Raw genomic sequence first — 25,372 nt, 5'->3', positions numbered from 1 at the left:
TAACTGCTGTGGTAGCATTGAGACGTTCTTTCCGAATGTGAAATGTATTAAATCTGATGGTACGTGTCCAGAACTGAAGCCAAGAGAGCAGGTTCATCTGCTTCACACCTAGTGTTGGAGAGGATGCCTTTTGTACTACGGAATTAAAATGGGGAAATTAATTTTTATGTTATGGATTACTCACAAACAAGTGGTTTTATGATTAGAAATACTTGCTTGATTGTAAATTTTACATTGTTTGAAGCTGTCTAAGTCTTGTATTTGCAGGAGGTGGAGTGGGATTATTAGTTTCCAAAATGGAAAAAAAAAAAAAAGTACTAACACGAAAACAGATTTTCTTCCAAAGTACCTCCTCTTCATCTGTGTGAAGAGCTCTTCACCAGTGTGGGCAGATAAAACACCTGAGTGTATAACCAAATAATGACATAAATAGGAAAGGTTATGTTTCGTTTTTCAATCATGCCTTCCTGAAGCTTGAGAATAAGTGGTTTTGTCAGAATTGATTTGGCTAAATCCTTTAAAGGTATACTTTGCTTTCTATTTTTTGTGTATGATGGATGCTGAAATAACATTTTAGTTACATTGAAATAAATGGCAAAAGTTCTATTTGTTTCTTCAGGGCAAGGTTTTGTTTTTGTATATTAGCTGGCAAACATAGTGGTGTTGAGGCTTTTGTTTTTGTCAGACTTTTAGAGCAGTATTCCTAGCAGAAGTCCAGATATCAAAGACTCACTTGTACTATTGCATGTGTGAAGAACACAAAAGATAATCCCTTCTCGGTATGTCTTCAAGAGAAAAAGGAGAGGGAAAAAAAAATTACCTAAACTTTCAGACTTGCCTGAAAAAGTTCTAGATGCCAAAGTGAAGTGAGAATTTCACAGGTCAGGGTCAATGCTCTTTTTTTTTATCTCCATGACATCAGTACACCGTCATAGAAATGGTATAGCGCGCTCTCTTTGGCTCTGTCATATAGCTCTAACTTGTCCTTGAGGTACTTATTTGTAGATGAGTAATTAACTACATAAATGGTTATTTCAGAGATTATACTTTTCTTTCCGGGCAGTGTGTTGTCTTGGTTGTGCTTGTTGGCTTGGGGAAACTGAATTTCTGCTCGATGTTTATGTAACAAGGGTCACTGCAGTAAGTAGGGAGAGCTCGTGGGAACTAGTAGAGACACTCCTCTGGACTTTGCTCCCACCAAATTAAAGAAAACACAGTGCATGTGCGTTTGCCCTGCAACAGTTCTGAACTATGATGGACTGTTTTAACAAGGAAAAAATAAGTAGAGGTCAACTATTTACTTTTCTGTGTAAGAAAACCTCTTTTGAGTTCTTCCTTAGGATGCTGCACTGGGTTAGTAACTCCCTGGACTTCACATCTTAGAATACAACAGAGTTTGATTTTATTTTATTTTATTTTTGCTGCAGTGAACATAGCATAGTTACAGCCCTAATGCACAATGGGGTGTCTTGTTTTAATAATTATGTTGTTTAAATATTCAGTTAAATCCAGACTAAACTACAAAAGAAATGCAGATACCTAATGTGAACAAAAACGAAACTTCCAGCACAGATGTTGTAATTATTAATGATTGTGTTGATTGACCTTACAACTTCCTGAGATACCCCTGTTCAGGATTCTGCTTGGAAAACATGAAATTTTTTTTTTTTTGAGAGCAGTACCTCTCTAGCTTTTTGAGCTGCCTTTTTCTTGCCCAGTCTCTTCCTGTCTTTTCTCATGCAGTTCCGATAAAAATGGCAGGAAATTAAATATGATTTTAAAATAGTTACTATGAAATAACTGTGGTTTAACACTCTCACTAATGAGCTGTCCTTAAATACAGGAAACAGTGTTTCGAATAGTCAGTTTCCTAAATATTTTCTTTCCTTGCTCTTCTCTATTCTCATGATGTCAGTTCAATATCTAATGATTGTGATGATTAAACCTTTATTATGTTGTTTTAAAGAGATGGGAGAATATGATAGTCACAGATTTATTACTAAGTGTGAGACTTAATTTGCTGATGACATGTATTACAATGTTATAGTAATTTCTTAGTAGGAGTCAATTGTAAAAGGCTTGTAATAGAGCATGTGAATTCTGGAAAGAGAAGTCAAGTAAATGAAAGCTGTTTCTTTCCTGTGTACAAGAGAACTGTTAAACGGTGTATTAAACTGAGAACTGATGCCAGCTTTTAAAATGGTAAAAGCCCTGAAGGTACAAGAGTAGATCCAGAAGAGAATTACACAGGGTAATGTGGTTTTGGTATCTCTAGTTAGACCTTGAAAAATGGTCTGGAAAATGGTTGAAAAATAGTAAACAGTCACATAGACAATGGTGGTTCTTCATTCCTTCTGGGGGTAACTGAAAATTATGCTGTATTTAAATCCATGTAATATGTATTTTTTTTTTAAGCATGAAACTATACCACCTTTATATTAGTTGACAAATATTTTTACTGTTTTGCCTAACTTAGAATAGGTTAATCTCAGCCCTTTATTGTAAACTATACTTGAACGTATAAAATAGAGATTCACTATTTTTTTTTCCTCATTTTCTGTTTCAGTTGTTACTCTGTATGCTACTCTGGGAGGCCCAGCAATAGTACATGGGCTAAATGAAACAGAGGTGACCACCATCATTACTAGTAAAGAATTGATGCAAACAAAATTGAAGGTCAGAAAACTGTTCTTTGTCTGTCTCTTTCCAGTGTATCTGTTCATTACTGTTAAAAGGCCTCGTTCCATTGTACTGAACGATGATTCATTGCCTTTCTGTAGGGCAGACGCTTCTTTTAGAATAAGATTTATGTGTCTGTCTGCATGTACAGAAAAAAAACATAGCCTTCAGTGGTATTTAGGCTCCTCGATGACTCTGGAGAACAGGATGAACAATTGGCACCATTGAAGAGCTGCAGTGCTGCCTGGAACAACACCTTTGCAGGAAACTGCTGTGATTTCTGGGTAGATTTAGTGCCTATAAATTTAACAGTTGAAGCAAATGGTCAGGACAGAAAAATGTGTAAACTGTATATGAAGAGCTAAATGTGATCATCCTCCTGACTTATTGTTGGATGTTTTCCCAGCAGAGAATGGCTCTTAAACCTAAAGACAGGTGCTCAAAGAACTAGAGCTGTTTTCCAGTGTGGGGGAAAGGTTATTAAACATTGAGAACAGTCAAAAAACTTTTGACTTACTGACCCAGATTGAATACACAAGTGGAACAACTAATCTGCAGGAGTTTCATCATGATGTGTTTTGGGGGAACTAGACCTTTCACATAAGGGAATTGTTTTAATTAAAAACTGTGTGCTATTGCTGAATTTTGAATGAGAATTTCCCAAACCTTTTTTTAAAGTTACTAGAGTGACAGTATATATACAATGCACATTTATTTCAGCTTGCAGTAAGAGAATGAATTTCTGCTAGAGATGATAATAATCTCTTGTTCCACTAAAACACTGATAATTGTTTTAGAACTCACATTTTGTTTGAAATGCTGAACTAGTGCTTAAATAATAATTTTCTGTATTTTTGCTAGGTGTTGCTTATTTTAAATAGCATAGTAATCAAGGAGCAACATAAGAATTATTGTGAGCTCAGTGTTGTCAGCTGCCCAGGACCTTTTCTTCTCAGTGTTCTGTGAGAGTGGAAAGTCAGTTATCTCTACCAATCTTTGCAGTCTTATTTGTGGACTTTTCTTGTAATAAGACCAGACCAGTAAATGGTTGGAAAAGTTTTTGAACTTGTAACTGGAAAGTTCAATTTGTCCTGCAAATCTAAATGTGGAAAGTTTCAAGCTTTGCAGCTGTTTAAGATAGACAAGTTTATCCTCTGATATTTTACAGCCTCAGATATTTTGTCAATGCTTTTTTAAATGTATACAGTAGATAGGTTTTTTTTTTTTCTTCTCGTTGGCACAAGCCTTATGTTTAATTTCTGAACACGTGTTCATTTCCACAGGAAATTATTTCTCAAGTTCCACTGCTACGACATATTATTACAGTGGATGGCAAACCAACAACGTGGGCAGAGTTTCCCAAGGGCGTCATTGTTCACACTATGGCTTCTGTGCAAGCCATGGGGGCCAAGGCAGATACTGGTAGGTTATCGCTTCTTCCTATTTGGATCATCTCATTTGTTGTCCTACTTTGATCCTGTTTAGTAAACTTGGGGAAATTGCAGATCTCAAAAAATTATGCAGTGATTAACCTTTTATTGTCTGCTTGTTCTTTAAATGAAATCTGTGGGGTTTATTTGGTTTGGTTGTCGTTAAATTTTGGGGTGTGTGGTTTTTTTTTTGTTTGTTTCATTTTGTTTTTCAACAGAGTAGATTAGAATGTTTCTAATAAAAACTGCCTTCTCCACAACAGGTGTCACATGTTGAAGAATAATTTTTCAGATAAGTATTTAGGCCACGATAGAAACTTAGAAAGCATTCTTATGATCAGACATGTTAAAACCAGGTTATTCAGAGCACACAGAGAAAATTGCTGTGCATTTTCTAGCAAAAGACATCAGTAATTCACTGCCATTAAGTTTTGTTAAATTCACAAATAACAAAATGTAAAATAGCCATTTAAATCTGATAGAAATCAGACGCTTTTATGGCATTTCTGAAAGTATCATCTACTATGTAGATTTCTTGAAATCTATTTCCAATCTGTGTAACATTTTTAGAATTAGAATTCGTAATTTCAGAAGGTGTTTTAACTATTATCATAACAAATTTTTAGTCTTGGCTCTGAAGAGCTACTAAACCTAGTATCTTAAGATTTCATTATATTCAGTAGTTTCTTTCTTCTGTTCTTATTCTTTGTATTTTCAGAATCTTTTATCCCCTGAAGGCACACGAATGTTGGATTGAATTTTGTTTTAGGAGTAGCGTGGGTGGTTCATCCATCTGCTGTTGATGTTCAGGGGAATGGCAGGTTTGCTCCCAACGTTGTGACCTCTCAATTTCTTTAAAAGATGATTTTCCCTTGCTGATGTACCAGTTTTATGTATTATTAAAACTGTTTCAGACAACAGCAACAGATAAAATTATGGCTATAATTCATTAGCTCCTGGAGATTCGTTAATCTGTGTGCTAATGTCTAATCCTTCTTTAGTCTTTCAAATATCACGTACTATACACTATAATAAAGGAACATTATCTTTGTCAAGTTAACCATTCATAAATTTTGGAATACTACAATGAATTCTTTATTGTCAAGCACGTTCAATTCATATTATATTAAGTACAAGAGCTGCTGCATATAGTTTTTTTTCCTCCCCGTTGTTCATCGTGCGGGATGGATGGGATTCAGTAAGTGGGAAGTCATTAAATACGCTTTCACTCTTCTCATTCAGTATGTATGTTGTGCATTATGCAGTTTTTCCTCTGAATAAACACAATTGTTTTCGTATTTTCTTGCTCTTAGTGCAAGTATTTAAAAACCACTTTAATCCTGTTAAAGCTATTGAACTTCCTTTAAATATTTATAGAAATTGGACCTTATGTTGGCTTGGCAGTGCCTTGCTGCAGGTGTTGCAAATGAGGCAGCGTGTCGTTCCCCTGCTGGGGCGTGCATGAGGAGGTGGCTTTGCAAACAGGGATTGACCCTGGAACCAGTGCAGCGTACCTTCCTAAGGATGCGAAGCTCAGTGGCAATTTGGAGAAGCCAAAGCTCTGCCCATTTTTCTCTCCTCTGCAGGAATATGGGAAACAATAGAAAAAGTGTTGTCGTGGTAGGCTAGGACAATTACTCAAAGCATTGCTCAGCAAATAGAAGTTCCTACTCTTTGTGAAGGCACTTAAGCTTGACCACAATCTTTTTAACCGAAAGCAAAATGTAATAGCAATAGTCATGTAGTGTTATATCGGAGCGACTGCTGAAATATGTTAGTACATCAGATCTCCCAGCCTGATAGGCTCTCCACACATTATACATTCTCTTTTTTAACACAAATTACAGGAAACAAACAGCAGGCGAGGCCTGTGCCCTCGGATATCGCGGTGATCATGTACACAAGTGGATCCACAGGAGTTCCCAAAGGAGTTATGATCTCCCATTGCAACATAATTGCTGGGATAACTGGAATGGCTGAGAGGATTCCAAATCTGGGGTATGTACCAACAGTTACTTACCAGCAAATAAAGAAGTCATGTAGTTGCATGTAATTTTAGATGAATTACTGTGTAAAGTATTAACTGTTTTATATTGCTTTGTCTGTGACGCATCACACTACGCGCTGATGTCTGAGCATGTTCCCGTACTGCATTAAATGACTTGACTACTTCATGTGCTGTTTGTTCTCTCGTCTTCTGTATGTGGGCAAGACCGGGACACAAACGCCTGTGAGACCGCCATCCACTAGGGTGGTTGAAAGCTTCCCTAAGCAGTACTTACTTTGGTTAGTGTTAAATTCTGTGGTTTCTTTCTGTGTGGTGCAGTTTTTAACCTTGTCCACAGAGTTGCCTTTGCAACCATAACACACAGTTAATTGTCTTCAGATGAGTAAACATCACACTTTGCTCATGCCTTAAACCTACAGTACGTAATACGCAACTTTTGAGACAAACCCCGTGTTATTTGAAATATGTTCTCAAGCTCAAAGGCATTTTTCCACTTTAGTTCTGCAGTTGGCACTGTGTAAATTCAGCTTAATGACTCATCTGAGGACTCTGATGGTACAATATAAACCTATCTTCAAAAAATTCTTTACAGGGAAAAAGACATCTATATTGGCTATTTGCCTCTTGCCCATGTTCTGGAGCTGAGTGCTGAACTTGTGTGTCTGTCTCATGGATGCCGCATTGGTTACTCTTCGCCTCAGACATTAGCTGACCAGGTATGTTGTAGATGTGAGCCCTTATGGAAAAAAAAAATTTAATTACTCACATCAGATCTCTGTAATATTTCTTTAAAAATATTACAACAAATCAGCTTTTCTACAGATAATGAAACAGAGTATTGGTGGTTATGACTGGTACTCTGGACTAGTTTTAAATATAATTTAAATCAAAACGATTGTTTGAAAGATGTGCTATGTCGTTTTGTTTCTCATGTTAAAAATCTTGAATGTGTCTGCTAGTAAACTTGTTCTTCACTCTAGTCCTCTAAAATAAAGAAAGGAAGCAAAGGTGATGTTACTACGCTTAAGCCAACCCTAATGGCAGCTGTCCCAGTAAGTAACTGAAGGATAAATAATTTTAAAAATTATTTTTACAATCTAATTCATAATTCAAGTTTTTAACAACAAAATTAATGCAGTGATTCTTTAAATGAAAAAGGTAGAACCTTTGATGTTAAGCTAACTTAAAATAATATTTTTGGTATTTATTTGTAGGTAAGGGATAAACATTGCTTGTATGGGTGTCAACATTTTTCAAAGTTTAAATAGCTATGGGGGTTAGATTGCCATTTTAATTAGTCATATTGTTCATCATAGTACATGAATGGAATAAAGATATTTTGCAGCAGGCAGCTTGGAGTTTAATAGTGTTCATGCTCAGACGTTTGCTTTCCTCCTTTCTGTGAGCACCTTGCTCTCTTAGCAATGGGAGAAGAAGCAACCTGGGAGTGGGTTGTCGTCTGAAACGTACTAGAATTTCTAGATTATGTTTCTTTTTTGTTGTACTGAATTTAGGGTTTCTGTTTCTTTGAGTTAAAGTTAATCTTTCTATGTAACTAGGAAATTATGGATCGGATCTACAAAAATGTAATGAATAAAGTGAATGAAATGACTAGTTTCCAGCGGAATCTATTTATATTGGCCTACAACTACAAAATGGAACAGATTTCCAAAGGTTACACTACCCCGCTCTGTGATAGGTAATTTTAATTTTATTTTTAATGGCACCAAAAAATACTTATCAAAGTCTTACCAGATGAGCAGTGTCTGATTTTTTTTTTTTTTTGTTCTTTTCTTTGTTTTAATGTTGACACTTTGAACATGAACAAGTCTATAATTAAGTGTAAACTTGAAACAACAAAACAGTAGTTTGTGTGATGGTTTTAAATGTTTATGGATATAATTTAAATGAGTGTTATTTAACTTGAAACTGATCGGAGATTTACATTCATTGCATTATTTTTGTCAGGACTTTAATAATGAATTTATACAATTCTTAGGTAAGATGGGGAGTCTGTTCCTGTAGATAACTGTAGACTTCACACTTCCACAGAAGTGAATCATAGAATATCTCAAGTTGAAAGGAACCCGTAAGGATCATCGAGTCCAACTCCCAAGTTTAATGAGACTAAAGGATAATACAATTGCAATAATATAATATATAATATAATTGACAACTTAAATGTGCTTCTTCAGAGTTTTCCTGGAATGCCATAAAAGTTTATTTGAAGATAGTGGAAGCTTTCAGTTCAGATACAAAATTAGGTACTGTCTTCTTTCGTTTTTAAACAACAAATATATACTCTTATCTTTGCATTTTAGCCTTATTTTCCGGAAAGTACGAATGCTGCTAGGTGGAAAAATTCGCGTCCTGCTTTGTGGAGGAGCTCCGCTCTCTGCAGCAACTCAGCGGTTTATGAACATTTGTTTCTGTTGCCCTGTGGGACAGGGGTATGGACTAACTGAATCAGCTGGAGCTGGAACAATCACGGAAGGTTGGTGTCGGTGCATCCCACTGAGTGCAGTGATCCGTGCTGAGTGCTCTGCACGTGTCATCTTTGACAGTCTATTCATATGGTGTATGCCACTAAACATAACTGGGGAATCCTGGGAATTACTTGTAATCATAAATGTGTAAAACAGTAGGAGTACTAATTTTGACACAGTTTGCTAAAGCTGGTGACCTACATAGAAAATGAATGTTCTCATTTGTGATAGAGAAACCTGTAATAGTGTGAATGGGATCTTGGCATTATTGCGCTTACCAGTTGAACTGAATAAATTATTTCTAATTTGGGTGAGTATAATGAGATGTTAGAAAAACAAAAAATGGAATTCAAAAGCCTGCACCAGATTTTGATTTCATATAACAGAACTTAATGGTTTCAATTGCCTTTTAGTCCTAACATTCCACTTATATTCAGTGGTGGCAGAAACAGTCAGAGCTGCTGTTTTTCGGCAATGGTGTGATCTACCTAGGAATCATACGAGGAGTATCTAAGGTTCATTGCTCGATTATGCCAGATTGTAGAACATGTATTACGTTCTTTGGTGATCCACAAACTGCTGTGATGTCATTTTTATTCCAAGAGGTCTTTGGAAATGGCTTCTTCAGTAGCCTGGAAAAAAAAAATAGTGGAACTGTAGTAAAAATGATGTAGTCTCCAGTGATGCTCTTTTGGGAAGGTGCCCAGATGCAGAAGTGAAAGTGAATCAAAATATAGAATCCCTGAATTGTTATGAAATACTGCTACTTATTTCAGAGTCCAGCAAACACTATTTAAAGTTGTTGTGCCACTTTTGAAGCGTGATCCACACGGACAGCTTACTGTCAAAGCTGTGTTGATATGACTGAAGGTATCTGTAAATACAGCCATCTATTATCTTCACAGGAATAAGGATTTTATCTGCATGACGTTGATAGATCCATTGGTTTTCTTGGAAGTTCTGTTCTAGGAATTAAAATTCAAAAATAAATAGCAGTTAATTTTCACTAAATAAGATGCATAACAAAGGCTTTTCTAATCACTTTTGTTAATTTTTTTTTCTGAAAAATGCTCTTTTTAAAATTCTAGTTTGGGACTACACTACAGGGAGAGTGGGAGCACCTTTGGTCTGTTGTGAAATCAAGTTAATGAACTGGGAAGAAGGTGAGAATTTGTGTGATTACATTGTAGTGTGTTTGTAAGAACTATATATAGTTATTGTTGCTCAGTAGTAGTAATTAGAAGACTCTTTCATGGCTTTTTAAATTTTAAATGCTGCTTTTACCTATAAAAGTTTGATCTTGCGGGGGAAGAAATGTAAAATAAATTCCTCGGTGATTTTTAAACTTACAAATATCTAGACAGAAGCTATCAACGCAAGAGGCATTCGGACTAGGTTATATTATGACTCTTCTTTGGCTATACTGTTTCTTTTATTCCAGTCACTATAATTGTATATGCATATTGTATAAATGTATACAGCATTGTACCTCTTTCTGATGTAGATTAGTATTCTTGCAGAACAGGGTGCAGGTCTTGTATGTTGTGTCTTAGAGGTGCTGGATTCAGGAGACTTCAACTGGAGTGCATGCGTGATACCTTCTGTTGCCATTAAGAAATTATTTTAAAATAGTCTTCATAATATTATTATTGATAAAATCACTAAAAAAATGGCATATGGAGTAGAAGCTTAATGGATGCTATATAAAATATATTTAATGAAGTTTGAAATGTATTTAGGTGATTTCCTTTCATTGTAGGCTTTTATGTATTGGAGAGTAGAAATACATAGTACTTAAGGGTATTTTGGGCTAATGTGAAACCTTATAGTTTTTTTTCTTTCCTACAATATAAGGCAAAATTTATCTTTTTTTTTTTTTTTTTTTTTTTTAATTTGAGCCTTTGTGAAACTGATAGAGGATGTTAGTCCTGGCAGAAAGATTGCATAGCGGTGGCATTTGCCCTCTGCATGTGTGTGAATTTCACTGTTTATAAACACACATGTTAAATAGCTGTTTATATGCTGAAAAGAATTGGAACCACCTCTTCTCTTACCGAACTATTTAGGCAGTTGGTAACTTTGGGTAAGGACTTACTAAAGTGTTTAGTTCTATACTTAAAATAGTAAAAATAATAGGAGTTCTTGCTTTGGAATATATTTTAATTCTTGTTACCTTAATAAAAACTGTACTTTTAGGTGGATATTACAACACCGATAAACCATATCCTAGAGGTGAGATTCTTATTGGAGGGCAAAATGTGACTGCGGGCTACTACAAAAATGAAGTACGAACCAAAAAAGATTTCACTGTTGATGAGAATGGGCAGAGGTGGCTCCATACTGGAGACATTGGAGAGTTTCATCAAGATGGATGTCTAAAAATTATTGGTGAGTTAATGAATTCAGGTGAGCATATATATACATTTTCTGGGGCTGCTAAATACTGTAATTAACCCAAACAAAAATCTCCATGTCTTGCCATGCAAGAAAGCCCTACCATGTGTCCCAGGGAAATTCTGGTATGTTAACGTAAACTTGATTGCGTATTTTAAAAGCTGATTTTTAAAACAGTTGCTCTCTTTTAGAACAGTCTTAAAATTGACTTCACTCTGTCAGTGAGATTGGGTAGTAATTAGAGTCAAATCTAGGCTAATTGAGCTAGATAAGCTGCCTTAGATTTTATAATTTTGTAAGTGTAGAATTTGATTTGGTGAAATGGCTCTTTTGGTAATATGTGCTCAAGAATTAAATAAGCCTTTTTTAAATCTTGCCATCCTTTATAACAAGAATATCCAATTATCATAAAGGAACTAGGGGAAAAAATATACTAAGGTAAAGGTGTTATACATAAGCCTATGATAGGCTCATAATTCTTTGACACCTGTAGGCACAAAAACAGGTGCCCTATAAACTACCAGGTGTCTCTCTTGAAGTCAGTGGGTGATTCAGGATGCTCTTTAATCCTGAAAACTAAGCTTATTTGGTTTATTACATGAGAAGAATCTCGGGTCCCATTGCAGCTGCCTTGCACTGGTCAAACAGGTCAGACAGCTACAGAACTACCTTGCCTGGTTGCACAAAGCAGCATGAAGGTGTATAGCAAAGGAGAGGTACTCTTGGCTGCCATCACAGCTGGGTGGGTAAAGCCCTGTAGTCACCTTTGCCTTCTTTGGGCTACATACAATAAGCTCAAGTAATTTGGGCTTAATTTTCGGTTCCTATTGTTGTGTTTCAAATAACAGGTGGACAGTTGCTCTTTAAATATGGATTTAGCCTGAGAATAACAAAATGTCACCAAATGGTGCATCTCCTGCCTTAAGCGTCTGGACCAGACAGCACAAAATCTGTGCTTCTAGCCAGACACTGGCTTCTGTATGATCCTAGCTGTCTGCCATTCACGTGACAGTTCTGTCATGCAGAAAATGCCGTTCTAAAGGCAGAAACTGCATGGAATTGAAACGTGTCTCATTTTTGTGTGAGGGACAGATCGATAAAATGCAAAGTCTGGAAACCTGATATTAAATGTTTTTGGTACGTTCACCCAGCATGAGTCAGCTTACCTTCTGGCATTTATACATACACTTCAGAAAAGTATAAAATCAATGTCTAAAGTTTTGTGTTCTGTATTTAACATTTAATTCCTTTTTTCCCTCAATAGATCGTAAAAAAGATCTTGTAAAACTCCAGGCAGGAGAATATGTTTCTCTTGGCAAAGTAGAAGCAGCCCTAAAGAATCTTCCACTGGTAGATAATATTTGTGCGTATGCAAGCAGGTAAGAGGCAGCTGATACTTCTGTTATTGCTGTATTCTTTGTGTATCCTACTGAAGCCGTAAGCAAAATTTTTTGCCGCCAATGCATGGAATTTTTTAAACCAGTTGAAAGAGGATTTTACTTATAGTACAATGGAATAACTTTCTCTATCAAAAATAAAACACCTGAAATGTATGTTTTTATTTTTCCTTCCCATTTTTTGTCATCATTCATTGGAAAATGCCAAGAATGAGTCTCGTTCCCCTTTCCCCAATCTGAAAAGCAGCTAAACTCTGTGTTCATAACAGATGTCACTCAAGCACTTTAGAGATTATTACCTGTAGAAGCCCTAGGGCACCTTGTTCCTTGCTGTATCTAGCTGTGATCTGTTCTTCAGAGGAGGTACTGTTGTACTTCAGAGGAAGGCTGGAGAAAAAAAGCCACCAAAAACCCAGAAGCTGACTTGTGCATTAAAAATACTTTAACCCTTGCAGTACACCAGCAGAAGCCTTGGAGCTTGAGAGAAAACACTCTGTAAATACTATGCAAACACACAATTAATGAATGATGATCAGATGTCCTTTCTATTTGTTTTGTACATGTACTGCTGAATTAGGTATATAAGGGCTCAAACATGTCTCAAGTTTCTATTTCTAGAATTTCCTATCGGTGCATGATACAGACTTACACTTACAAATATACTTCAGGCAGTTTTTGTTTCCGGTTGTCATTTTGATGTTTGGAAAGTAATTTTGGACCTTCTGAAGGATCAGAAATATTCTGATTTCCAGTATGGCCAAAAAACCCCACTTGATAACTTTGATTAAAAGAGGCCAGGATAAGCATACTAGAGAATTGCTCAGTGGTAATAAATAGAAAATTAACTTTTGGTTTGTTCACCTGGTTCTCTGTGGTATCTTTTTTTTTTTGTGTTAACTAATGGTAGTCATCCTGTAACTTCAGTTTTGACAGTTTTAGGTCCCTAGGCTAACACGCATCAGGCATGTCACTGCTGAGAAAACTTCCATTATATTAAGCTTTATTTGTGGTTTTGATGCACTGAGTGAGTCTTATGTTTGCTTGCTTTGACTGCCTGAGGTTATGTGCCCGTTCTGAGCACCCCCTCTAGGCTATGGAGAAAGAGGTTCCTACAGGTGGTGATTTCTGCTGTTCTAGGATTGAAGTTCACTATTGGAATTTTGCTATCAAATTTTGTCTTAATTTTGTCAGGTCGGCGTAACATTGGAGACTAAAATGCACTTGTCAGACAGGCACTTGACTCTGATAGTCTGTGTCTTGTCTATTACTTAGAAATAGGAAAACCTATGAGTGATTTGTAAAGGTAATTCACAGACAGAGTCCAAGTATGTTCCAGATTTGTTTTTTCTGTTGCTACTGTGTTTCTTCTTTTTGCATGTGTGTAATTTGGCACAAGTAGCCGTGTAATACAGATTCTCTGAATGATTGTCCGTATGCACATTTCATTGTGGGTATATACACACCTCAGCAGTGTTAGCTCAGAGACTTTTTGTTAGCAGTGCCTATGACCTCTCTTTTATCCTGTCTCTCCTTATACTTTGCCTGGGTGATCTCGTATGCTACAGGAGTCCTTCATTTGTAGCTGTTCCATCTCCCACGTGCAAAATGACCAGGAGGGCAGACTTTTACAAATGGGTTAAATCTGCGATTCGACATAGATCTTGGGGTGCAAAGCTTCTCTGAACATGGTAGTAGGGAATCAAGTGTGTTTGTTTGGTATCATTGTTTCAAAAGCTGTATTAATCAACAACTTCAGACAAAATACTCAGTGAGATAAGGAATAAAATGTTTGCTCAAAGGACTCATGAGTAGAACTCCTTCAGAGGAGACTCCACCCCTTTATCAGCACTTCACCGATCGAAGACACATTTCAGTGGGTCTGAAGCATTACATCAGGAAAATGAGTAGTTCAGTTACCTGAGGAATGAGCAAACATGGCAAAAAAAACAAGGGAGTTCTAAGCAGGAAGCTCAAGGAGAGCTGATAAGGACCAGACTTCACAGAATAGAAATGTTGATATCTAACGTGATAGATAGGTCTGAGGGCCGTACTTGGGAAGGATCTCAAACACAGTAAGGGAATGCGGATGCCTAGTGTAGGAGAAGACATTTTGGCAAAATCTTTTAGTGTGGAGGAGATGACTGAGGAGGTCCTGAGGACCAAATTCTGAAAATGTCTTCCTTCATGCTGCTGTTATGACCTCCAAGACTGAAGAAGCTAGCAAATTCAAAAGATCTGCAGAAGGAACAGTAGTGGAGAGGGAAGTAGCTGCTCCAGAGAGAAGATGTAGTCTTCGTGATACTTCAAGACAAACAGTGCTTTAGCATTTGAACTGCGACAAGTGAAGATTTAACTTAGTGGTACAGAATGAAAAGTTACGTATTCCAGGAACTGTGAGCTCCAAGGTGCTCTTTCCAGGAAAAAGCATAGTTGGATGAACCTGTTTGCCCAGAGGAAGTATGCTACTCAAGAGGCTGAATTTTAGATGAACCCAGTTTGAGGGTTACCCAGCCAACTGATTATTTCTATATGCTGTTTATCTCTGGAGACACTGGTGGTATTGTTGGACATGACCTTAAGCATATCAAAAGACTACAGGAACCAGAGATGAAAGTGCCAGAGTCCTTTGTGTTCTGGATGCCTTCGCGCATAATACATATGCATTACAGAGTAGACCCTAGACGAAGTTACAAGGTTCAGTACAGAGTATAGCACGAGTGTGCGGGGTGAGAGAGAGGCAAAGACAGGAGGTGAGATGCAAGCAGTAAGTGATACTGACGCTAATCTGAAGTCTTTCTGTAAGTACATTCTTAGTAAGAGAAAAATGGGAGCGGTTTCAAGTCTGCCAAGAGGCAAAGCTTGTCGACAGATGATACCAGGGAAGCCTGTGTTTGTAATGGACTTTTGTGCAGTCTTCACAGCTGCTGTCAGATGCCCATTATAATTCATACCAGTAACAAAGGAGAAAATTGCAGTGTACAGTAACCAAAAGGGTATGTAGAGTTAGTATTTTAAAATTATCTTTTAAGACCTTAAAGGATAAGCTAAAGTAATCTCCATACCGGGCTTAAGGTTCTGTATTTTGCATTAATGATCTGTCTGGTAAAAGAGATGAAAAGATTTAATAAATCTATAGATGGTTAAGGGGGGACAGGACTAGAAGGAGATTTTCTTGAAAATAGCAGGCAGTTTAAGGAGGGGGAAAGTAAATTATACTTAGACCTAAATAAACTGCAAAAATACAGGATGAGGACCACCAGCTGGTAGTAGTTCTGTAGGAGCTGACATGAGTCAACAAGTGCCATGCTATTATAAGAAGGTAAATAATGTAACATAATCAGATGTATAGCCTACAAGACACACAATGATGTGTTTGCTCTACCAAGCATTAAAGGGTCTGAGTTCCACATGCAGCACTTCAGAAACGGTGGACGTCTTGAAAAGAGTCCAGGAGAAAAATGGGAATGTCTGGGCAGAGATCTGTGATGCATGACTTTGGAGGAAAGAGCATCACTTAAATTCCTAAAGAAACTTAAGAAAGAAAGGAAGACTAGAAAGGTGAGAAGGAAGAAAAAAATAGTAACAGTCTGTGAACGAATAAATGGCTCCTGTGGAAAGGAGAGGAACATCTGACTCTTGGCTGTATGAAAATACCACTGATGTAAACTGCAGAGAGGAAGAGTCAGGAATAGCTATCAAGAACAGCTTACCAATGCTAAGAGTAATGAAGCATTGGCATTAGCATTTGTGTGATGTTTAAGAACGGGTTAGAAGATGTAGCTGACCTTGCTTCAAGGCAGGTGAATTGATTAGGTGATCTTCTGAGACCACTTTCAACTCTCCGATTCTGTGATCTGCTTTGTTAGAAAGTGTAGAGTTTCTATGTGAAGTTCTGTTCACATTTTCCCTGAACTTTACACCATCTGAAAATTCTTGAATACCTATTTCAGGGCAAATTGTGCTTCAGTGTTTTCCAAAGACTTTGAGATCACAGCTTGGTATGTTCTAGGCTTATCAGGAGCAGAGAAAGATTGCCAACAGTAGAGTGAGTGCATGGACAATCACTTGAAAGAGAAAGAGAAGTCACTTCCCTTACAGAAGCAGGCGTTCTTTGAGATGTGTTGTGCATATGCTCATTCCACAACCTGCTCTCCAACCCCTCTTCACTGCAGTCCTCTGCTCCTCTACAGTAACTGGATTCTGCAGTTGAGAGGAAACTGAGGTAGGGAAGCCGCACACCAGTCTTCATACCAGGATGCAAAACATGAGGAGAGGCAGGGCGCATTGACATCGTATGGGTACTGCTCTCCCAAAGCTTTGAGCATGAGGCACAGTGGAATATGCATATGGACAGCACACCTTGAAGCAATCCAGTTGCTGTAAGGTAAGTAACTTCTCTTTCTACTTATTTTTAAGCAGGCAAAGGTAATTTGTGTACTATTTCAGAAAGATTATCAGGTGAACAAAAGCCAACTGTTAAGAGCAATATCTCTGTGTGAAGTGCAAACTCCTCAACTTGAAATGTTATTTTTGAAGACTTGTTAACTTTACAAAATTCATACTAAAGTACATTATACTTCTCAGTTTCCATTCTTATGTCATTGGATTTGTTGTGCCAAATCAAAAGGAGCTTGCAGAACTAGCTCGAAAGAAAGGATTTAGAGGAACCTGGGAAGAGATCTGTAACAGTCCTGAGATGGAAAAAGAGGTACTGAAGGTGCTAGCTGACGCTGCCATGGCAGGTGAGTGCTGGGTAGATAGCATTAACCTTGTGGACCATAATGTCTGTGAAACAGAAAAGCATAGGCCCTAAAAATACTTCTTGAGCATGCATATTTCATAGAAAATATATGAAGTGAAATTTTCATACGAAAAAAACCCCAACAACAAAACATGTGTTGGGTCAGTCCTTTTGTTTCATGTAATGCTTTTGGTTTTTTTTCCTACCGTGGCCAATAGCTGAGGAAAGACTCTAAAAACAGGGCAAACTTAACGAGTTCAGTTCCGTATGTGTATATATGTATGTGTGTGTGTGTATATATGTGTGTGTGTGTGTATATATGTATGTGTGTGTGTCTGGCGCTCTTTAAGACGTCCTATAGTATCTTTCTGGCCTTAGCTGCTGGCCCAAAAGAATATGGGTCATCTGTAGATCCATGATACATGTGTTGGGTATCATACAGTCTCACGTGCTACATACCTATGCATAGTTGAAATAAGCCCATGGTGACAGGGGCTCTCCTAGCTTCCTGTGACTTACCTCTGAGGGCTTTCCTAAACTGAAAGCAGTGTCTTTGTAGTTAATAATTTTCAATAGACTTTTCTTCCATTAACTCTTCTAGTCACATTTTAAAGTTAGGTAAATATTCTGTATCAGTATCCGTACTATCTTGTGGTGGAGTTGCACAGCTCAGCAATGTTAACGTGAAGAAATGCCTCTTGTTTGTTTTAACCCTGCCACCTGCTAATTCAGTTTGGTTCTGCCAAGCTCTTGTATGGGAACAGTCACAAGGGCAGTGGTGATTTTTTTCAGTGTCTATTATACTTCCCCCTCAGCTGTATCGTTTTCATGCTAATTGATCATAGTCTATTTAGCTATTCTGGTGCAGAATTAAACAGTGGCACAGCGATATTTTCTTTCGTAATGATTTCTGCCTTATTTTTGCTTTTGGCCATTACTAAGCACTGAGCTTTTTTCGTAAAGCTGTCAGTTATGACCACAGAATGTTTTTTAAATGGTCGTTGTGGATGTTAAACTCGTTTTTTGTATGCATTCTGTTTTACACTTCTCTGCAATGAATGTTTTCTGCTGTCTGTTTTGCAGTCACTCAGTGTCATGAGTGACTTCTGCACCTCTTTGCAGGTTGTCCTCATCTTTTCTACCCTGGATAACTTTATGCTTCCAACAATCTTTGTCTTGTTAATCTTTGTCTCGTTGATCTTTGTCTCTTCTCCATATTACTTGCAAATATATTAAACTCTATGATTAGTATATTCGCAGGCTTCTGTTACAGGAGCATACTGTTACGATGAGTGCAGTCTTAGTATCGCAGCAGACTTCTTTTCCTTGCCCCATGTCTCTAGTCCATTTTTCTTCACTGCGTGGAGCGTATGGGTAAAGTCATTCTACGAAGCTACTGCGATGGAGAGCACGTACAAAGTCACTTTCCTTTTATTTTTTATGCAGCACTAACTATTCTAAAGAGAATTAAATATATTGTTAAAATTGATGAAACGGAATATTTGGTTTAATCCTGAGGCATTTTTACACATTTTGATGTTATGTTTGTCTTTGTTTTTCACTTTGGTATAATCGGCTTTACTTCTAAAGTGATATTATGGTTTTTAGTGCTAAATTGCAAAAAAACCTCAAATCCAGTGATTTAATGTCAAGGGGAGTAAAAGGTGCAGGAAAATCTAAAAATGGCCGGTTGCACAGGATAATTATACATTTATTTTTTTTTCTTTTAATTTAACCTGAAAATTTTTTTGAATATTGCCCATCTGTTGATTACTTTTCTTAGAGTTATTTGTTTTTCTTCTCTTATGTCTGAAACCATAGCAGAAGTGTTTTGTGCTAAAGGTGTAACATGCAGAACACTGTTCTGTTTCAGTAAGGGGAACAGCTACCATATGAACTTACTTGCCTTGAACAATTTAGGACTGTAAGGGAAAACCACAAACCATCCCCCCACCTTTTTTTCAAGTTTAAGTAGTATGGATTTTAAGACTTCATCTCCAGAAAATGAGTATCATAACACTGATAGAACAGGGTGTGTTTTGAGGATGTCACTTCTTTGCACTGAGGCTTTTCTGAAGTTAGGGAGCAGCACAGCTACCCAGACAGCTGGCTTTTGTTTCAATATTTCTGTGGAAACTGGAGAACGGTTGCTGGTGGATCCTGTCACGCTGCTTGTGACCACACGGGTTTTCAAAGCTAACCAGGGGGGGCGGTCTGAGGAGCACTTCTTCATTTATGTCACCTACTTTTCTGTGTGAGAATACAGTTCCTCCTTTTGTGCTTGATTGTAGAAAAATGGTTACATTTACGTTTTTATATTAAAAATGTTTATTTTTACAGCTAATCTGGAGAAGTTTGAAATACCAGTAAAAATTCGTTTGAGCCCTGATCCTTGGACCCCCGAGACTGGTCTAGTGACAGATGCGTTCAAACTGAAACGCAAAGAGCTTACGGCGTACTATCAAATGGACATTAATCGAATGTATGGAAAAAATGTAAAATAATTCTATTTTCTGCACCACTTTGCTACAATGAGCTTGGATCAAATAGGAAATACTTGAATTGCCTGTCTCAACACTTGAGATCAACACACAACACCACCGTTCCTCATTTGCAGCTTAAACTGCTATTTCTGATAACATCACCATGATGACTGGCAAGTTTAGTAACATGTTACGGCAGCAAACTTGTGTCTGTCTCCTTTTTTCCAGTTTTCTCTGCTACCTTGTCAGTCTGTGGATTTTCCAGAGTCTTTTTGGGAAACCACGATTCTGAAGCCTCAAGTTTTTAAACATTTATAAATCCTGTATAATGTTTTATTTGTATCTTTAAAATTTGGATGTATATAGAGAGAACTTGGCTATATAAGAAATGGTTATACTGGGGGCCTTTTTCTACCTAATTATTTAAAGATTAGAAGGTATTGATGTTGTGACATTATGTACATTGAAAACGCTTGTAACGAGATCGTTGTTGAACAGAGGACCAGGTTATTTGCTGCTGTGCTGTTTTTCTGTGTAAATCTGAGGGAGAAAATGTTTGATGTTCCAGCTTGTGTAATACACCTTCAGTATGTGCCTAATGGTTACTTTGATTTTTATCTGAAAATTAAAAGATGGTCATGGCATAGCTCTGCATAAAGGCAGGTACTCTTGCAGGTGTTAGTTAAAGCTTGTTTAATACAAAAGATGCTTTTAACACAGCAGAAATTAAAGCTAAGAATAATCTCTCAAATACAGAAACTCCTTTTTTAAATAGCTCATGACCGTCTCATCCAGTAGTTGAATTGCGTAGAGCTATTAAGAACTCTCAGCATTAATTTCACTTCACACTGTCCAAGTTTGACAGTGTCCTCTTAGCAGAGGGACTGTAACAACTTTTGTTGTTTCTCATTAGTTTTGGACATTACACTGGGTTTGCTCTTTCGTTGTTTGTGCAAGCCCGGCAAGACCCCTGTTCTGCCCTGCCTACAACCCAAATCTTACTGGGGGGATTTTTAAAGTCATAATGACAGTTATGTTCTCAGCTCACACGGTGCCTAGCTGCCCTTTGTGCCATTAAAAATCTCCCTTTAATTCTGTGTTCCTTTGTTTAGCATTTTTTGCTTTGAAAACGGATATTTGAAGTATTTGTCAGCCAGAGTTATTTATGTTGCTTGGTTTGTTATACCCGATTCTTACTTTCAGAAGGAGGCTCAATTTCTGTTTTACTCGAGATATGTGAATATTGTTTGAAGAACTACGGTGGATCTTTTCTTCTTCAGTGAGAGTGTTTAGATTTGTTTCAGATGTGAATTTTATTTTAAAAAATATTTTAATCAGGGTTACCTGAGAATGTGAAAAGGCATACATCAGTCAACTTTGTGATGGAGCAAATATTAAAATGGCTTTAATTTGGAGATTATTCTTTCATGTGTATCATTTACTTGTAGTACTAAAAATCAAAGTCTTGATGCTCACTTCATGCCCTACTATGGTAGCATATAGCAATTCTGAATGGCAGAAGCTTTGTTGGGGGGAGGGAGTTCCTGCTGTTTGCATTTGTGATATGGGAGTTTTGGGAGGTGTTTGATATATTCTCATTTAAATTTTCACATTTAAAATTCTCATTTTAAAAACATCTGAACTGTTACTTAAATTAACACTTTCCATTGATTATAGAAAGCAGTTTCATAGGAGTTGAAAGTTATCAAGTAGGTTCCCTGTACTTTAGTTTTGATGAAATGATGAGAAGGTTTGTGCTGTATTTTAGGTTACATTACAATCTCTCTCACTATTTGTGGATTTCCCCTGCTGCTGTCTGTGAAAAACTGTTACCATTTGGTGAATTTTGGTGTAACTAGTCAAATGGAAATCCAGGCAACAAAAAGAAATCAGGACCGCATTTATGAGATTGATACCTTCAGATATTTAGATCATAAATTAAGACCTTCTGGCAAATAGAAGTAAGACTAATGTTGGAAAATGACTGAAGAATCTGAATGTGGAAATTGCCAAGTCTGTAGGGAAGTGTCACACCGTATATTAGACATTACTAATACTTAAATACCTATCTGTGCTCCATCAGCATGTTCTTAAATAGTTCACACGCAGCACAGGTTGTACATTGTTCAAATATTTCTTTGTGATTTTTAGTGGAAATTAATAAATTGCTGAAGTACTATGTATGTCACTTGGTGCATTGTGCAGCAGATTTAAGACAATAAATCTGCTTTGAGTTAATTCAGAAGGAATCTGAAATTACTATTTTATTCTGCTAAGGGTTTAAATCCACTTTTGAATAAATTGCATAATTAAACTTTTAAAATGGTTTGGAAATAGTTTTAATTTTTCTTCTAATCCAATTGCAAGATTGGGTTGCAGTCTAACTGTGCATTTGATTTTACAGTTCAGGGTTTTTCTGTTTAAAATGGATGTTGATATATATAGTTCCTCCTTCTTTAGACATTGGATTCATCGTGGACTTTTATTTCTTCTACAGAATGTGAAAATAAAGCAGTTCATTAATTTTAACCTCAGTGTTGAAGACAGACTTTTAAAATATTTGTACGGGCTTAAAATATTTGTGATGAGTATGGCTTTTATTTTGATTTGTAACAAAAGACAGACTTCATTACTGCCAGATTCTGAGTGCTGCCGTGCCCCCTTGAGGCCAGCTGTCCCGTGGGTGCCCCCGCTCCTCGGAATGGGCTCTGATGGGACGGTAAGTCGGAGTTGCTGTTCAGCTGTAGGGCTTCCTTGCTCTGGCAGTCTGAGTCCTGCAGGTTGCTGTGCCTGTCAGATACTTTGGGCTGCGACCATGTCCTCACCCTGTGCTCCTGCATTGCTGAGCTGGTAGACAGCTGTAGGGGAGCTTGTTGGAACCCTGCTACGTGCCAGCCGTGAATTCAGCTGGCCTCGCCCTTTTGTTTTTTTTCTGTGTCTTCCTATGCCCAGTGTAACAAGAACAAACGTACCTGCTGGCATGTATTGTACGTGTCCCAAAGGCTGTGGACAGCTGTAGAGTGAATTAGGAAAAGTGTGTGGCGAGAAGTAATGGCCTCTGTCATGTGGGGAGTTCTGTAATGGGAAGAGCCGTGACTTTAAACAGTCTTTCTGAGTTCAAACTAAGAACGAGGGGCATATACCTCACCTGAGGGACCCCAAAAAGGAGGGGATTTTTAACAAAGCTTTTGTAAATATAAACTTCCCAGGACTCTGAATCATTGGAAATTGTAACTGCTTACTCTGTTGTGAAAATTTACATATTTTATTATTAAAAATGACTGACCAAGAAGTTCCAAGGATGCTGTGAATCTCCTTTAAATTCCTACAATTATTTAAAAATATTTCAGGACGTTAGGCTAAATTCAATCTAGATGTCATAAGAGTTCTTTGCAGAGAATAGTGTTTCTGGAGTAGGTTAGGAAATGAAAAAATGACATGTCAGAAAAGACCTTGTGAGTGTACTGATGCTGCTGCATCAGCTGACACACAAGCAGGTCTGTACCTCAGTGGGAAGCTGTTTCTTAGCAGTTAAAATATTTTGCCGAAATGAAAGCGAAAAACAATGTGCCACTGAACTGGGAACGTAACACACACCTACGTCCTGCTGGTTTTATAGATAGGATGCAGAGAAGGGTATAGAATTGAAACCATACTTTAAAAACGTCCTGTAAAGCTTGTAAGTTTATGCAGAAATTGCTATAGGACATGAGACTCCTTTGCAATAACCTTCATCCTGCTAAAATTCACAAGCTTTTATTCTGTACTCAAACTGCATTTACGCGATGCAGCAGTTTTAATTTTTATTAATGTGATGTATTAACTACTTTGGACTCGGTATAAAATTGTGTACATCTGTTTCTTTACTGGTAAGAGGAACAATCTTCAACTTGCATACACCTTGGACCAGGCTGAAATGTTAATCGAGTGACCAGTTGTTTGTTATTGTAATTGGTTATTTAATGTAAACTCATTTTCAATGTGATCTTGGTTGTTACTATGAACTGCCTGAACATTGTATATCCTAGTTGAGTTATATTGTATGAATTATTTATTTGTAATTGGATATCATGTTTCAAAAATAAAATTAATTTCACAAATCGGGCCCATACGTCCAGTTTTTTAAGTGGCGTTTGATTTTCATCTATCTGAGCCCAGATAATTTATGGTTGTAAATTAGAGAATTTAAATCTCGTTAGTTGAGTACGTGGCTGTTTAAGAAGGGTGGCGGGTTAGGGTAGTTTGAAGTGTTGCATTGCCAGGGAGATCTCTCTGATGGTGGGCATGTCCTTTTGTTCTGCTCCCTACCTCGTGCTGCTGGTAACTTTGGCACAAGCCTCCATCCCTGCACTGCTCGTCTTTGGTGTCGTGGCAGTTCCCTGTGGTGACAGCCATGTGCTTGGGATTTGCAGGTGGTGAATATTCTGGTTGTCTACTCGGTCATTTGTACTATATAGATATTGCTGATGTATTTTTCTCTGTGTTAATGTTAGCAGTGAGTTTTTGTATCTGGGGTGGGTAGTAATCCCCCTTATGTGCAAGGCTTGCTAATTCAGGAGTAGAAATGGTACCTGATACAGTGGGAATTCAGCCAGCTCATGTCTTCTGAAACTGCAATGCCAAGTCTTGTCAAATATTCAAAATAAATGTGATGTTTTCAAGATGAATGCAGGAGCGCTAGTTACCAGGTTAGCCTGGTTTTCTGCTGCAAAAGAATAATAATACCCTATGTAAAGCTGTGAGCTTCTGGCATTTGTTTTTTTACTGTCCAGGTGTACTAGGACTTTGGTGTTTAATTTTCCCAAAGTTTGTGGGCTGAATGGTCAGATCCCAAAGAGATCTTAAATTCTTGCAACTGGACTTCTTAAGAGATCATGAGGACTTATTTAAGATTGTGATTACCAGCTGACAAACCGTTGCTGGTAACCATCCAACCTGGAGGCACCTCAACTTAACAGATACCTCTTCTTTTTTTCTTTTGAGGTCTTTATTTACAAGTTCCCCAGATGCCCAGGGTCATAGTGCTGGCTAAATGTCGAGCCTTCCCTGCTGCATAGCTGATCTTTATTTTTATCCCTTTAATCAGCCATGAGGAGGCTTCAGCTTCCTCCTGATTTTCATTTCTATTCAAAGTAGTTGTTTGTTTTCTTTCCTTCAAAAATATTGGTTTTTCTTAAGACTGAAAACTTCTTATTTAAAGTTCATTTAGGATAATATGACACACTTCAATTGATTTTTTTTTTGGGGGGGATTTTTTTTTCCTTTAGGCATCCACAGCTACTGAAATGCCTTTAGGGGGCTCTTTAATAAAGAGAAGTGAACTAGTTCTGAACTATTATAGTAAGTAATTTATTATAGCAACTAATTTCAGACAGGATAAACATGCAACCATTCTAGGAGCCTTAGTTTTCAGAAAATACTATGTTAAGGAAGCCATTAGAGAGGCATAGTATCCAAAATCATAGATACAACAAAAGTACGAATAAAAACATTGAAGTCCTGAGTTGCTGTTGCTGTCTATACCAGAAAAATTTAGGGGGAAAGGGAGTACCCAAATAGTTGAAAAAGTGATTTGTAAAAAAAAAAAAAAAAAATAGAATTTTAATACTTAGGAATAATATTTTTGAAAATCTTCACTATTTCTGTGTATATACAATTTGTGTCTTGGCAATAAAAGTTAAACAGAGCAGTGCTACACTCCTACAGCTGTACCTGTCGCTGCGTGCCCTCAGCCCGTGGCTCGCTGCAGCGCGG

At 37.3% G+C, this 25,372-nt stretch overlaps 1 protein-coding gene across 7 annotated transcripts in view; it reads left to right on the top strand.

Annotated features, from left to right (window-relative positions):
• Positions 1-23,656, top strand: part of ACSL3 (acyl-CoA synthetase long chain family member 3) — a 53,140-nt gene extending 29,484 nt beyond the window's left edge. For 6 of the 7 annotated variants that reach the window (XM_068406815.1, XM_068406811.1, XM_068406813.1 and 3 more), the window contains 12 exons: positions 2,567-2,676; positions 3,963-4,101; positions 5,957-6,107; positions 6,710-6,833; positions 7,098-7,169; positions 7,677-7,816; positions 8,439-8,611; positions 9,692-9,766; positions 10,800-10,991; positions 12,262-12,376; positions 16,979-17,136; positions 19,476-23,656. In XM_068406815.1, coding sequence (XP_068262916.1) covers positions 2,567-2,676; positions 3,963-4,101; positions 5,957-6,107; positions 6,710-6,833; positions 7,098-7,169; positions 7,677-7,816; positions 8,439-8,611; positions 9,692-9,766; positions 10,800-10,991; positions 12,262-12,376; positions 16,979-17,136; positions 19,476-19,639 — 1,613 coding nt within the window. In that variant the 3' untranslated portion in view covers positions 19,640-23,656. Of the gene's footprint in view, positions 1-2,566; positions 2,677-3,962; positions 4,102-5,956; positions 6,108-6,709; positions 6,834-7,097; positions 7,170-7,676; positions 7,817-8,438; positions 8,612-9,691; positions 9,767-10,799; positions 10,992-12,261; positions 12,377-16,584; positions 16,779-16,978; positions 17,137-19,475 lie in introns of those variants that run through there. The other variant, XR_011048676.1, reaches the window with a different exon arrangement.
• The last annotated feature ends 1,716 nt before the right edge of the window (positions 23,657-25,372 follow it).

The sequence above is a fragment of the Nyctibius grandis genome, chromosome 8, assembly GCF_013368605.1.
Source record: "Nyctibius grandis isolate bNycGra1 chromosome 8, bNycGra1.pri, whole genome shotgun sequence".
Lineage (NCBI taxonomy): Eukaryota > Metazoa > Chordata > Aves > Nyctibiiformes > Nyctibiidae > Nyctibius > Nyctibius grandis.
Note: the sequence above shows the minus strand (reverse complement) of the source record. Positions and strands in the feature narration are given on the sequence as shown.